The 15,582-nt window shown below is 47.6% G+C and overlaps 2 protein-coding genes across 2 annotated transcripts in view; both read left to right on the top strand.

Moving 5' to 3' along the window:
* LOC114592617 (uncharacterized) overlaps positions 1-15,582 on the top strand; it is a 41,118-nt gene that overhangs the window by 6,014 nt on the left and 19,522 nt on the right. The window contains 2 exon segments of the mRNA XM_077923452.1: positions 31-889; positions 891-965. Of these exon segments, the coding sequence (XP_077779578.1) occupies positions 31-889; positions 891-965 (934 nt within the window).
* Positions 4,922-14,690, top strand: LOC144326616 (uncharacterized). Its single transcript, XM_077923136.1, has 6 exons — positions 4,922-5,067; positions 6,708-6,834; positions 7,524-7,601; positions 8,979-9,062; positions 11,175-11,419; positions 11,935-14,690. The coding sequence occupies exons 1-6, from the start codon at positions 4,960-4,962 to the stop codon at positions 13,726-13,728; spliced, it is 2,436 nt and encodes an 811-aa protein (XP_077779262.1). The 5' UTR covers positions 4,922-4,959; the 3' UTR covers positions 13,729-14,690.

Below are 15,582 nucleotides of genomic sequence, written 5' to 3'. Positions count from 1 at the left end.
CCATGATTTTCTTTCTCACCTCTCCCTCAGATGATGGCCAAGGCAACGGCAACTATAGAGAAGCACCAGAAACACCTGCAGCTGAAGCAGGAAAATGGATGTTTGACAATCAAAGGGACCCCCCAAACCATGAACAAAACCAGTCAGAGAATGGGAGGAAGAAATCATTGACTATGCAGGGTTTTGATGACCAAGAACCCCTGATGCTACAAGAAGATCAAAGCCGGAAGGCATGTCCAGTATGTGGAAAAATACTTAGAGATAAATCGGATTTCAGTAGACATTACAGAATCCACACAGGGGGGAAACCATATAAATGCACAGAGTGTGGAAAAAGCTTCCGTTTGCTCAGTAACCTTCGTAAACATCAGAGAACTCACACGGGAGAGAAGCCATATAAATGCAAGGAGTGTGGAAAGTGCTTCAGTGACAGCAGCAGTCTTACGCCGCATGAAAGATCCCACACAGGGGAGAAGCCATTTAAATGCACGGTGTGTGGAAAGAGCTTTAGTGTGAGTAGTCACCTTACCGTACATCAGAGAACCCACACAGGAGAGAAACCATTCAAGTGCAAGGAGTGCGGAAAGAGTTTCAGTGACAGCAGCAGCCTTACTCCACATCAGCGCACCCACACAGGGGAGAAGCCGTTTCAGTGTGTGGTGTGTGGAAAGAGCTTCAGAGTGAATAGTCACCTTACTGTACATCAGAGAACCCACACAGGGGAGAAGCCATTTAAATGCAAGAAGTGTGGGAAGTGCTTCAGCGACAGCAGCAGCCTTACTCCACATGAAAGAACCCACACAGGGGAGAAGCCATTTCAGTGCGTGGTGTGCGGAAAGAGGTTTAGTGTGAGTAGTCGTCTTACCGCACATCAAAGAATACACACGGGAGAAGCCATTTACGTGCAAGAAGTGTGGAAGGAGCTTCAGGTGCAGCAGTAGCCTTAACGTACATCAAAGAATCCACATACTGGAGAAACAATTTAAGTGCGCGGAGTCTGGAAAGAGCTTTAATGAGCAATACGTTTCAAAGAACACAGCAGCAGAGAAATTAAATGTGGAAAGGTTTTTAATGTGAGTCGCAACTGGGAGGAAGACGTCCGATAAATACAGGAGGAACTACATGTGAAAAAAATGTGATAATTAAAGGAAACATGCATCATACGATATCTTGTAAGGATTTGCAGTCTAACGTGGAAGCTTTGGGCATAGGAAAGCAAGTGAGATCTTACTAGGGTGTTTTGGCATGAGGGGTTTGTAGATGGCAAAGAAGCACAGAAATAAGGTAAAGGAACCCCTAACCATTAGGTCCAGTTGCGGACGACTCTGGGGTTGCGGCGCTCATCTCGTTTTATTGGCCGAGGGAGCCGGCGTACAGCTTCCAGGTCTTGTGGCCAGCATGACTAAGCCGCTTCTGGTGAACCAGAGCAGCGCACGGAAACACCGTTTACTTTCCCTGTTTATATACTTGCACTTTGATGTGCTTTCGAACTGCTAGGTTGGCAGGAGCAGGGACTGAGCAACGGGAGCTCACCCCGTCGCGGGGATTCGAACTGCCGAACTTCTGATCGGCAAATAGCAAAGTTGGGTGGCCATCTGTTGCGGATGCTTTAGTTGAGATTCCTGCATTGCTGGGGGGGTTGGATTAGATGACCCTTGGGTTCCCTTTCAAATCTACAATTCTATGAAAGTTTCCTTCAATACCCTCCAGCTAGGCCTTTGGCCTGATCCAATTTCATGGCTTTTATATCTTAAGCAGTTCCTGATCTAAGCTTACTAAGGAGGTTTTGAAATGCTTTTGAAAAGTCCCAGGTACACAACATCTAGTAGATTCCCTCATCTGCATGACCCTAAGATATTTAATGGGGACTCCATGAAAAGCTAACCTTTCAACGGTATAGAGATTTTGTTCAAAAATAAATAAATGAATTGCTTCACTTTATTTCGCTGTGTAATCATCGCATCCCGAGAGTTTTTATCTTAGAGTTGTGTTTTCTGAATTTTTGTTTGTGGGTTTTCCTAACCCAAAAGCGCAATGCATTCGCTAGACTTCTGCCGATTTATTTTAAATAACATATTCCAAACTGATTTCACTCTCTGGTTGTATATTAGATACGGCCTTCACTTTCATTGGGTACCAGGAGCGGGGCAAGAGAGGAGGGAGAGTTGTGTTTCAGCAACAGTGACAGAGCTGAACTGGCTTCCCCAGGCAGTTTGAGAAGCATTTGGAAAGGCAGCAGTTCTGGGGGAAACCTCGGCTGAAGAGCTTGGAGGAGTAAACTGCCTGTCCAAATACAGTCGTACCTTGGTTTCCGAACAGCTTAGTTCTTGAAAGTTTTGGCTCCCGAACGCCGAAAAGCTGGAAGTGACTGTTCCAGTTTGTGCACTATTTTGGGAAGCCAAATGTCCGATGGGGATTCCGATTGGCTCGGAAGGAGTTGCAAGAGCCAATCGGAAGCCGCACTTTGGTTTCGGAACGTTTTGGAAGTCGAACGGACTTCTGGAACAGGTTTCAACTTCCAAGGTATAACTGTATCTAGGCCAGAGATCTCATGGGCCTGATCCACTAGAATTATTCCCTGCTATTGACATCAGGCAAGCACATTCCTTGTACAGTGGTACCTTGGGTTACAGACACTTCAGGTTACAGACTCCACTAACCCAGAAATAATACCTCAGGTTAAGAACTTTGCTTCAGGATGAGAACAGAAATTGTGCATTGGTGGCACGGCAGCAGCGGGAGGCCCCATTAGCTAAAGTGGTACCTCAGGTTAAGAACAGATTCAGGTTAAGAACGGACCTCCAGAACGAATTAAGTTCTTAACCCGAGGTACCACTGTACTCTTTTGTCAGTGCCTTCTTAAAACATACTTGTTTCAGCATGCCTATCCAAACACGTAGATACTGAAGTGTTTTAATCATTCTTATTACTCATGTTGATTATTTTTAATCTTTTGCATTTCAGAAAGGATTTTTTTATTTTGATGCAGGGTGTCATCCACTCTCATACCAGGATCACTTGGGAATGGAGGAATTTCATTTCCCTTCCATAACTTCTCAGAGTACACAAGACTGGTGTTAGGGTTTCTGCTTCCTGGTTGGTGTCCCATAATAATAATAATTTATTATTTATACCCTGCCCATCTGACGGGTTTCCCAAGCCACTCTGGGCAGCTTCCAACAGAATATTAAAATACAACAACCTATTAAACATTAAAAGCTTCCCTAAAGAGGGCTGCCTTCAGATGTCTTCTAAAAGTCTGGTAGTTTTTCTCTCTGACATCTGGTGGGAGGGCGTTCCACAGGGCGGGTGCCACTACCGAGAAGGCCCTCTGCCTGGTTCCCTGTAACCTCACTTCTCGCAGTGAGGGAACCGCCAGAAGGCCCTCGGTGCTGGACCTCAGTGTCCAGGCTGAATGATGGGTGTGGAGATGCTCCTTCAGGTATACTGGACCAAGGCCATTTAAGGCTTTAAAGGTCAGCACCAACACTTTGAATTGTGCTCAGAGACGTACTGGGAGCCAGTGTAGGTCTTTCAAGGCATACTATTGCCTCCCTCCAGTGCCTGTCTTATGAGACCAGCTTTACCTGCCCTTCCACCCCCAAGAACCTGATCACTGGGTGGGCTGTTTGAGTTCTTCAACGCTAACCTAAAAATGAGTTTGGAAAGCGGGTAAGGGCAGCAGGGTAGCCTTCAGTTTAGGTGGGGCGAGGGCAACACCTAACTTTAAATGTGGGGAATTCGTTGTGATTCTGAACGGTGTCCAGAATGAGCTTGCATCTCCCAATAAATGAATATTGTCTGCTGTCTGTCTGACACCATAATCCAAACCAGTCCAGTCCACTTCAGGAGGAACGAGACACCTCCTGGTATGCCCTGCAGAGGACCTTAAGGTCCATGAATAATCATAGTTTAGAGGTCCCGGGCCCTAAGGAAGTCAGATTATCCTCCACCAGGACCAGGGCCTTCTCAGTGATGGCTCCGACCTGGTGGAATGCTCTGTCCCATGAGACCAGGGCCCTGCAGGATTTAACTTCCTTCCGCAGGGCCTGTAAGACAGAGCTCTTCCGCTTTCAATTTGAACTTAGCCTGATCTTTTACTCCACTTCCTTCCTTCCAGCCCACTCCCCTTTTTATGAAGATTACCCGCTCTGGGATCACACAGCTAATTCTCCCCTGGTCTCCTCGCCATAGCTGTCACTCTTCCCGTTTTTTTGCGGGAAATTCCCTTATTCCAGCGTCGTTTCCCGCTGCTACCCGCTGCTACCCCGGATTGTTAGATATCCCATAGACTGTCCCCGGGAGATGTCAGGCTGCTGATCCCTTATTTTCAAATCTGAAAGTTGACAGCTATGCTCCTCGCTGGCGCAAATGGGACTAATTTAGCCAGCTAACCCTGATGATCATCTAATGTTTATTGGATGGATTTCCCCCCTAAATCAATCTTTGATTTCTGAACTTATTCACGTTTTATACTGTATTTTTATGCTGTTTTTTGTTCCATCAATTAAGTGTTTTAAATTTGTTGTCAGCCACCCTGAGCCCGGTGTTCTGAACCGGGAAGGGCGGGTATAAATAAAAATTTATTATTATTCCCAGCCCCCCACCTTTTCACCAAAAACATCGCATACCACCAAGGAAGACTATTTGCCATGTGCAAGTCTTTTCAGATACAGCGGATTCATCCCCTTTGGCCTGACCCAACAGGCTTTTCTGCTGAACTCTTCACAAAAAAAGGCACTTCTTTTGTCTTCCTCTGCCTCCCTTACAAACCCTTAGCCAAGAGATCTCCCTCCCTCCCCAATAACCAGAGCGCCTTTCTCAATGCCACCCACGGGCATCGCTGAGACACTTCAGGTTCCCATTCGCAGGCGGCCAGCGCAAAGGAAACAGCTGTTGCTCCTCCTCGTTTGAATGGGAGCCGGAAGTGAAGGCGGCGCGGCGTCCTTCCCTGTCCCTATGGTCCATTGTGAAGGCGATCAGGGAGGTGGCCTCCTCGCGAGTTTTCCTCCCGAAGAGGAGCTGGGCCAGCAGAGAGAGAAGAGTTCAGGGTGCAATGCAAGAAAGGTCGGGGAGAGCATGCCCGGTCTTGCCTTCTTTGCATTGCACGACGCTCCTGCAAGGCAGGCCAGCGGGGATGTTCTGGGGAGGCGCGGCTCCGGGTGCAAAGCGGTTGATGGGGGTGAAGGAGGGCAGCTTTACACGCACCAGAGTTTTTGGGGGTGGGCGTGGGAAGAGAGAAATCGGGGAATCTCCTTTTTCTGTCTCCTAGGCATGGTGGGAAATCCCAGGGATTGCTTTAATTAATTCAAAGATTTGTTGCATTTGTTGTTGTTGTTTAGTCGTTTAGTCGTGTCTGCCTCTTCATGACCCCCTGGACCAGAGCACGCCAGGCACTTCTGTCTTCCACTGCCTCCCGCAGTTTGGTCAGACTCATGTTGGTAGCTTCGAGAACACTGTCCCACCATCTCATCCTCTGTCGTCCCCTTCTCCTTGTGCCCTCCATCTTTCCCAACATCAGTGTCTTTTCCAGGGAGTCTTCTCTTCTCATGAGGTGGCCAAAGTCTTGGAGCCTCAGCTTCAGGATCTGTCCTTCCAGGGAGCACCCAGGGCTGATTTCCTTAAGAATGGATAGGTTTGATCTTCTTGCAGTCCATGGGACTCTCAAGAGTCTCCTCCAGCACCAGAATTCAAAAGCATAAATTCTTCGGCGATCAGCCTTCTTGATGGTCCAGCTCTCACTTCCATACATCACTACTGGGAAAACCAGAGCTTTTACTATGATTGTTGTTAGCCGCCCTGAGCCCAGCTTTGGCTGGGGAGGGCGGGATATAAATAAAATTTATTATTATTATTATTATTGTTGTTATTATTATTACTATACGGACCTTTGTTGGCAAGGTGATGTCTCTACTTTTTAAGATGCTGTCTAGGTTTGTCATCGCTTTTCTCCCAAGAAGCAGGCATCTTTTAATTTCGTGGCTGCTGTCACCATCTGCAGCGATCATGGAGCCCAAGAAAGTAAAATCTCTCACTGCCTCCGTTTCTTCCCCTTCTATTTGCCAGGAGGTGATGGGACCAGTGGCCATGATCTTCGTTTTTTTGATGTTGAGCTTCAGACCATATTTTGCGCTCTCCTCTTTCACCCTCCTTAAAAGGTTCTTTAATTCCTCCTCACTTTCTGCCATCAAGGTTGTGTCATCTGCATATCTGAGGTTGTTGCATTTAGACCCCATCTTTTCCTCCAGGGAGTCTACGTGGTCCCCGTTTAATTCCCCTGCACAACAAACCTGAGAAGTAGGCTAAGGCTGAGCCCTGGTTCACCCACTGAGCTTCATCATGGCTGGACAGGGATTCGAACCCGGGTCTCTCGGGTCCTAGTCTGATACTATAACCACGACACCACATTAATGTATTTTTAATCTTTGTTGGAAGCCGCCCAGAGTGGCTGGGGAAACCCAGCCAGATGGGCGGGGTACAAATAAATTATTATTATTATTATTATTATTATTATTATTATTATTATTATTATTAATTTGTGGAGTCATAGAGTTGGAAGGGACCCCCAAGGGTCATCTAGTCCAACCCTCTCCAATGTAGGAATATTTGTGATTGTTCCCAAACGATGGTCCAACCTGCAAGCTTGGCGTTATTTCGCTCTCCCTGTGAGTCGACCAGCCTCCCCACAATGCAACTTTTCCTTCCAGGACCTGGTGACGTTTGAGGAGGTGGCTGTGCATTTCACCCAGGAGGAATGGGCTCTGCTGGATCCAGGCCAAAGAGCTCTGCACAGGGAGGTCATGGAGGAGAATTATGAGACAGTGACTTCTCTGGGTAAGGATGCTCCCACCCCTCCCCCGCCTCCAGACACGCCCACGGTATGGATTTCCCTCTTTTCCCCACTATACATACATATATAAAAAGGTAAAGGTACCCCTGCCCATACGGGCCAGTCTTGACAGACTCTAGGGTTGTGCGCTCATCTCACTCAAGAGGCCGAGGGCCAGCGCTGTCCGAAGACACTTCCAGGTCACGTGGCCAGCGTGACAAGCTGCATCTGGCGAGCCAGCGCAGCACATGGAAACGCCGTTTACCTTCCCGCTAGTAAGCGGTCCCTATTTATCTACTTGCACCCAGGGGTGCTTTCGAACTGCTAGGTTGGCAGGCGATATATATATATATATAACTGAATTGTAAACTGGAAAGTAGGGATGCCGGTGGCGCTGTGGGTTAAACCACAGAGCCTAGGACTTGCCGATCAGAAGGTCGGCGGTTCGAAACCCCACAACGGGGTGAGCTCCCGTTGCTGGGTCCCTGCTCCTGCCAACCTAGCAGTTCAAAAGCACGTCAAAGTGCAAGTAGATAAATAGGTACCGCTCCGGTGGGAAGGTAAGCGGCGTTTCCGTGCGCTGCTCTTGTTCGGCAGAGTGGCTGGGGAAACCCTGCCAGATGGGTGGGGTACAAATAATAAATTACTATTACTATTTTGTGATCAGAAACATCTGTTTTTGTCTCCTCGAAAGAATCAGATGTTAGCTCCTGCTGGGAAGAAGGAGAGGACTCGTTTCCCCAGGATCCGAAAGAAGAGGAGACATCAGCAGGTAGGCGCTCAGCTTTTGGTCTGGGAATAGAATAAATTGCCATTTCCAGTGTGTTATCATTTATGACAGATTAACCTAGTGGTTTTCAAACTTTTGGCGGGCTCTTGCTCCCTTGGGTTACATCGAACGCGTCCCCAAGCCCCCTACCCTGTGAAAAGCATTATTCAGAATAGCAGCTTGCAATGCATGGTTTCGAATTTTATTGTGTTATTTCACATTCATTCAAAATCCAATTAAAACTACAGTCATACCTCATGTTACGTCCGCTTCAAATTACGTTCTTTCAGGTTGCGACCAGAAGTAAATGAAAGGGTTTCGCTACTCGCGCATGCGCAGACGCGCAAAAATTATGTCACGCGCATGCGCAGAAGCAGCAAATCGCAACCCACGCCTGCGCAGACATGCCACTGCAAGTTGCGTTCTTTTCATGTTGCGAATGGGCCTCCGGAATGGATCCCGTTCGCAACCAGAGGTACCACTGTACGGTATTCAGCTTAACTAATTCAACAAGATTGATGGGTACCGACTTTTCGAAGTCTGCTAGGCATTTACACTTCCATTGTCCACCCCACCCTGTTCCTCCGCCCGCCTCTTTGCGCCTCCCCAGGTAACCCTACCGCTGCACCACCACCAGGGGGCAGTAGTATCACCCACTTTGGGAACTGCTGGGTTAACCTCTCAGGCTATGCGTTCTTCCGGTGGGGAGAAGAATAGGGTTAAGCAAACTGATGGAAGGTAAAGCTCTCACTACTAATCATGATGACTAATCATGAGCACCAGCAGCTGAAAGGGTCCATTGCCTTTACCTCCTCCTTGTGGGATTCCCATATGGATCCAGTTGGCCTTTGTAGGGATGTTGGAAAAGCTCTCAGTGGCTGCAAGAGGACAGCGCTTGAGGGCTGTTGCCTTATGTCTTTTGGGCTTCCTGGGGGACGCTGAACGAGACAGGCTTTTGGTGTGATCCAAAGGACTCTCCTCACAAAGAGCATCTCTTCTGATGGGAGACCACATGGTCAAATATACCAGCTTTCCTGTAACTTTAACAAGGCATTTGGGTGGTTAACATCCTGTATCCTTTTAAATTTTTTTGTGGGGGGGGGTATTATTTTGTTTTGTTCTTGTTTTTATTTTGTATTTTGTGTTTTTTCACCTTGTATTTTTATGCTGTGAACCGCCCTGAGATCTTCAGGTGAAGGGTGGTATACAAATTATTATTAATAATAATAATAATAGCCAGGTGAATCCTGCTGGATCCTATCATTCAGCTGGAGATCAATGCATTTTCCTCTGGGCTTTTTGGGAGGAGGATATAGCAATGGGTGGACATGGAATATATTTTGTCCTTGGAAGCAACTAGCCTGTTTGTTTCTTTGAAAGAAATCCCCAAACCGGACTTGATGTCTTGGCTGAAAGAAGAAGACCCGATTAGGTGGGGCTCGGAGGAAGTGACGAGATGGGCAGGTACCAATTTTATTTTATTTTTAGAAAATCTTTATTAATTTTCACATACACAAGTTACATACCGTATTTTTCACTCTATAGGACGCACCGGACCCTAGGACGCACTGGACCATAGGAGGGGGAGAACAGGGGGAATTTTTTTTTTCTTGTTCTCCCCCTCTAAAACAAGGTGCGTTCACCCAAGCTTGTGGGGCTGGTGGGGGGGGGAAGCGCTGCTTCCCCCCCCCCCACCAGCCTCAAAGATCCCTGAACCCTTTGGAGGACAGCGCCCCACTGCCCTGCAGAGGCTTTGCGCGCAGCCGTCCCCAAGCTAGAAAAGCGAGACGGAGCCCTCCACAGCGCTCCGTCTCCCTGTTCTGGCTTTGGGCTTAGCGCGCACAGCCTGCATTCGCTCTATAGAACGCACACACATTTCCCCTTAATTTTTGGAGGGGAAAAAGTGTGTCCTATAGAGCGAAAAATACGGTAACATATAAAACAGAAAATGATACAAATGAATAGAAACGATGAAATAAGAAAAGATAAAGAAACAAACATAAACAAATACAATATATTACACTTACATGACAGATTAAAATATATAACTTCCAATTATTCTCATTATACTACTTACCGTATTTTTCGCCCTATAGGACGCACTTTTTCCCCTCCAAAAATTAAGGGGAAATGTGTGTGCGTCCTATGGGGCGAATGCAGTGCGCACCGACCCCTCTCGCTCTCCAGGCTTCAGGAAGCTGTCCACAAGCCGTGGGAGAGCTGTGGAGAGCTGCCTGCACCCCGAAGCCTGGGGCATGCTGAGCTCAGCGCCCCCAGGCTTCGGGCTTCGTGCGGCTCTCTGCAAGCCGTGGGAGAGCTGCGCGAAGTCGCGCAGCTCTCCCACCTCTTGCAGAGACCTGGTTTGGAGGCTGGTGGTGGGGAGAAGCGCACTTCTCCCCATCACCAGCCCCACAAGCTCGGGGGACAGCAGGGAGGCGGAGCGCCGCCATCCCACTATTCCCCAACCTGCTTTGGAGGCTGGCGGTGGGGAGAAGCGCACTTCTCCCCATCGCCAGCCCCACAAGCACGGGGGACAGCGGGGAGGCGGAGCGCCGCCATCCCGCTATTCCCCAACCTGGTTTGGACACACCTTTTTTCCTGAATGGGGGGAAATAAAATGGCTTGGGGGGGGGAATAAAAAAATTTCCCTTGATTCCCCCCCCCAAAAAAACTAGGTGCGCCCTATGGGGTGAAAAATATGGTATATTATCTGTATTCTCAATTCCTTGCACAGATTCATATTATTTTGTTTTGTGTGTATATATATAAAATCCACTATTATATTTTATGTAATTCTTGGTTACCAGTATCACTCTATTTCTGCAAGTATCTTATTGTTCGTACAGTACGTTTTAAAGTATTCTATAAATATTTTCCATTCCCTATATACCTCGTGGTTTGACGCTCCTCTAATTTTTCTAGTCAATTTTGCTAGTTGCAGGTATTCTATCATAAGAATTTGCCACTCTGTAATTGTCGGTAAGATTTCATTCGTCCAATTTCTTGCCACTATTATTCTGGCTGCCATAATTGCGTACATAAACAATGGTCTTATATAATTTTTTTATTTTCATTGGTAATATACCTAATAGAAAAATTTCTGGTCTTTATAGAAATGTGAGTTTGAATAGTTTTTTTTAAATTCACTATCAATGTTATTCCAAAATTCACGGATAACTTCGCAGTTCCACCACATATGGTGGCAGGTACCGATTTTAAGAGACGTCTTGGGAAAGGTTATGATGTTAACAATACACGATTGTTACACGATTGGGACGATATCTGGGCTTTTTAGAGTAAATCTGAATATTGGTGGTGGCAAAGGCTGCCTACACCCCATAACTTGATTGAACCGCCTCCCAGCAAGAGTCCCTGTCTGTCTTGTGTTTACTGAGTGGTGGTGTTTTGATGGGTTCTGTGGGGTGAAGTTGCTCAGCCAATACCGGGACACAAATATCAACAGTCATCGATACTGGGAATCCCAACAGAATCCCCTGATCACTTTCTCGGGTCAGGGAAAGGTAGAGGATGAAGAAGGTTTGTTTCAATAGAGATTATTCTTGCTCCGTCTTTCAGAGACCCAGAAAGGCCAGAATATCGACTGCAAGGTTGTCGGGGAGGAGGGCACTGCCCAAGATGCACTGCTGGCGAGACCGTCGACCTCCGCCAAACCACTGCCGTGGCTCGGCTTTGAGTGCGCCTTTTGTTTTGTGTCACAGAAGGGCAAAAACGTGACGGTGCAGTGCAAGTTCTGCTTGCCGAAAGTGAAAACGGTGAGCGCCGCCACAACCTCCACGTCCAACTTGAAACGGCATCTGCAGGTAGGTGCCCATTGGAGACACCTGAGGCTGAGCCTTAAAAAGCCTTAAAAGATTGTTTATGTATGCGACAACAGCCGCACGGATGCTACTAGCCCAGAGATGGAAGAAACCTTGACCAGAGAAGAATGGCAAATCAAGATGATGGACTATGCCAAAATGGCAAAATTAACCGGGAAGCTCAGAAACCAAGACGACAAGAACTTTAAAAAAGAATGGGGAAAGTTCGTAATTTATTTACGAGACCACTGCAAGCAGGTCAAAACATTGGCAGGATTTTAACCAACTTGTAAAGTAACGGAAAGTATAGATAATTTAGAAGGGAAAAAATAGGATAAATATTGATCCGTGGTTGTAAATATTATCATTAGGACCCATGGAAGGGATGGGGGAAAGTCAGGAGATTCAGAGCAATCTCGATATTCGGATTTTGAATTGCTGTTTGTTGTACGTTTATATTTTTTAAAAAATCGAATAAAAAAATTATAAAAATAAAGTAGCGCTCTTTTCTTTTCCAGAAGCAGCACCCAGAGCAGCTCAGAGTCCTTGAGGCTGCGAAACGGAAGAATACGAAGAAGCACGACTTCTCCGAGGCGGAAGACACAAGTGGCTTGAGACCTCCCAAGATGCCGGCCACCCTAGAGAGATGGGGGTCCAGCAGGGAGCCTGTCAGCCAGAAACTGCTGGATAAGAAACTGCTGGATTTCATTGTGGAGGAGACGGTGCCCCTGCAGCTGGTGGACAAGCCCTCGTTCATCGAGTTTGCCCGCCTGGGCCTCGGCAAGGAGCTGTCCATCATGTCCTCCAAGACTCTGAAAGAGAGGCTGGAAAAGAAGGCGTACCACATGCGGGAGGAGGCGGCCATGAAAATGACACGGGTGCAGCATGTGGCAACCACTGCGGACTGCTGGACGCATGGACGGAAGACCTACCTCGGGGTTACGGCCCATTGGATCAACCCAGAGAGCCTAACTCGGGAGTGTTGCGCCCTGGCCTGCCGACGCCTGAAAGGACACCACGCCTACGACCTGGCCACGACTCTCCACAACATCCACGTGGAGTACAAAATCCACCACAAAGTGGTATGCACCACCACGGACAACGGCTGCAACCTGGTCAAAGCCTTCAGAGCTTTCTACACAGACAAGGAGGCGGTGGATGTCATGGACCAAGCAGACGAAGGGGACAGCGACCAGCAGGAAGTGGAGTTTGTGGACGTCTGTAACATTCTGGACACGGGTGAATACAGGGGTGCTGAAGAAGAAATGTGCTTGCCTCCACACCAAAGGTGCGCAAGCTACACACTGAACTTGGTGGCCACCCAAGACATCGAGAGAGTCCTCAACTCTAAGAATTCTCCTCTGGGCGGTTTCAAGAAACACTTTTGCTCCTTGCTGGGGAAGTGTTCTAAGCTGTGGTCCAAACAAAAGCAATCAGCGATTACCGCAGAGTACATCAAAGACCAGTGCGGTGTCTTGCTCAGGGTCCCCAGTAAGACCAGGTGGAGTACCACCTACGATGCTCTGAAGCAGCTAAGGGATCTACTGTCCACTGCACCGCAGAAGATGGATTCCATCCTGGACTTCTGCTCCTTGCAGAGGATCACAGCTCCCGAGGCCCAGGTGGTCCAAGAATATTGCGAGATCCTTGCTCCTGTGGCCCAGGCCCTCGATATCCTTCAAAAGGAAAACGGCATGTTTATGGGTTACCTGCTCCCGACTCTCTACGCTCTGGACCATAAGTTGGAGGTGCTGGAGAAGAAGCCTGCAAATTGCACCTACTGCCGTCCTCTGGTGAAGATTGTGCGAGAAGGGATAAGGAAAAGGTTTGAGCCAATTTGGAAGGACAGGAAGCTGTTGGTGGCTGCCTGCTTGCACCCGCGGTTCAAGGTGGACTGGTTGGATCTGTGCAACACTGAGATCGGCAAAAGTACCATGGAAGCTTTGCTGAGAGCCGAGATTCAGAGGGTGGTCACCGAGCAGGTCAAGAGCTCTTCAGAGAGGGAGTGCGCCGCCGATTGCGACGACGAGTTTTTCGGCATACAGTCCCGAAGCAAGAAGTCGGCATCGGACTCTGCCGAAGAGGAGGTCTCGAGGTACCTAAAGTTCCCCAACAGCGAGCTGTCTTCGCTGCATGCCTTCCCGCAGATTTTGAAAAGTTTCCTTGCCTACAACACGGGCCTGCCTTCCAGCGCCGCTGCTGAGCGCCTCTTTGGCGCAGGGGGGAACGTAATGACCGTGAAAAGACATTCTCTGGCCGACGACATGTTTGAGCACCTGCTGCTTCTAAAGCAGAACAAAGGCGTGGTTTGAGGATCTCGCTCGTGCCCACGGAGATGGCACCGGATACCAGTTGAATTTTCATATGCTGCCAAGGGGGCCTCGCCGTTGTGCTGGAGGGGTGAAAGAGGATTGGTATTTCATTTGGGGTGGGGTTGCCCCAGGGCTTTTTTTCCCTGCTGGGAAAACTCAATTCCAACACCTCTCAGGTGGGCAGCATTGTCATTACAGCTGTACCTTGGAAGTTGAACAGAATTTGTTCTGGAAGTCCGTTCGACTTCCAGAATGTTTGAAAACGAAAGTGCGGTTTCTGATTGGCTGCAGGAAGCTCCTGCAGCCAATTGGAAGCCGCAGAAGCCCCGTCAGACATTCAGCTTCCAAAAATAGTTTGGAAACTGGAACACTCACTTCTGGGTTTGCAGAATTCAGGAGCCAAAACGTTCAGGAACTAAGCTGTTTGAAAACAAAGGCACGATTGTATAATGCAATTCTAGCCCTGTTCTCAGTCGGAGCAGGTAGTGATCCCAGAGTCCAGCGCAAAGACCTGCTAGCAATGTTACCAGCTGCCAGCGATGGCACCAGAAACGGGTCTCTTTGCCCACAAAGGGTGGGTGGTGCAGTAAAATTTGGGGCACAGCTTTATGTGAACATTTGACCCAGCACGGAAGAGTTGTTGAAGGTAAAGTGAAACGGGATATATGGTTTCTGTTCATTAGTTTTGTTAATAACAATACCGGCTCTCCCAGATCTCCAGTCACCCTTCTGGCAATGTGGAGTGGCTAGCTCCACCGAACGGACAGACGCCAGTCGAACTCAACTTTTTTTAAATTCTGTCACCTTCTACTCCTCAGCAGACTTGTTCCCCCTCTCTCTGTTCTTTGTTGCTGTTGTAGTTATGTCAGTAATTGTTCTCTAGTGCTCAGCTTCCGTTTTCTACATATAATTGTGAATATCAACTTTTTAAAGAAAAATACAGATGTGCCATTTACAATGAATATTTGAATACTTTTTCTTAGTTTTCTTAGCTTCACAGGTCACTTGACTGTACAAGTTACTTTTCAAGCCCATGCGTCGTAAGCCTGGCACACAGCTAGTATGTAGAACTCAGAGTATGGGGCTTGTGAGTTTGGTGGGGGAAAATGAACAATTCATATCCCGCTAAAATGTAGATTTTGAGGTTTTCTTTATTCTCTTAACTGTGTTTTTTACACTTGAGAATGTTGGGGTGGGGGTGAAAGGCTGAGGATGAGCTTTTTCTTTTTCTTTTGTTCCCTAGCATGGAATTTGCCTTTTCCACAGCTGCCACATACTGGGTCACCATCACGGTCTTCTTCCTGGTCAGTTATCATCAGTTCAGACCCCATGAGCTTATATGTGAAATTAATATCCCCAGCCCACCCCGCCACTATACCCAAAACTTTATTTTTCTTTTTTTCACATTGAATTGCATTTGCCATTTTACTGCCACTCACTCCTGTTGAAGAGGTCCTGAACGATTTAGTATTGTCGGCAAACTTGGCCACTGCGTTCATTGGTCTGATGATGATGTATTTCATATACAGTGGTACCTTGGTTCTCAAACTTGATCCGTTCCAGAAGTCCGTTCCAAAACCAAAGCGTTCCAAAACCAAGGCGTGCTTTCCCATAGAAAGTAATGCAAAATGGATTACTCCGTTTCAGACCTTTTAAAAACAACCCCTAAAACAGCAATTTAACATGAACTTTACTATCTAACGAGACCATTGATCCATAAAATGAAAGCAGTAAACAATGTACAGTGGTACCTCGGGTTACATACACTTCAGGTTACAGACGCCACTAACGCAGAAATAGTACCTTGGGTTCAGAACTTTGCTTCAGGATGAGAACAGAAATTGCACAGCGGCG

The sequence above is a fragment of the Podarcis muralis genome, chromosome 2, assembly GCF_964188315.1.
Source record: "Podarcis muralis chromosome 2, rPodMur119.hap1.1, whole genome shotgun sequence".
Taxonomy (NCBI): domain Eukaryota; kingdom Metazoa; phylum Chordata; class Lepidosauria; order Squamata; family Lacertidae; genus Podarcis; species Podarcis muralis.
This window is presented reverse-complemented; position numbering and strand designations above follow the sequence as displayed.

Bases quoted from the DNA above. Each gene is read 5' to 3' on its own strand.
- LOC144326616 (XM_077923136.1), top strand. From the start codon at position 4,960: ATGGTCCATTGTGAAGGCGATCAGGGAGGTGGCCTCCTCGCGAGTTTT. The intron at 7,602-8,978 runs GTAGGCGCTCAG...TTTCTTTGAAAG, and splicing joins AGAAGAGGAGACATCAGCAG to AAATCCCCAAACCGGACTTG. The intron at 9,063-11,174 runs GTACCAATTTTA...TCCGTCTTTCAG, and splicing joins GGAAGTGACGAGATGGGCAG to AGACCCAGAAAGGCCAGAAT.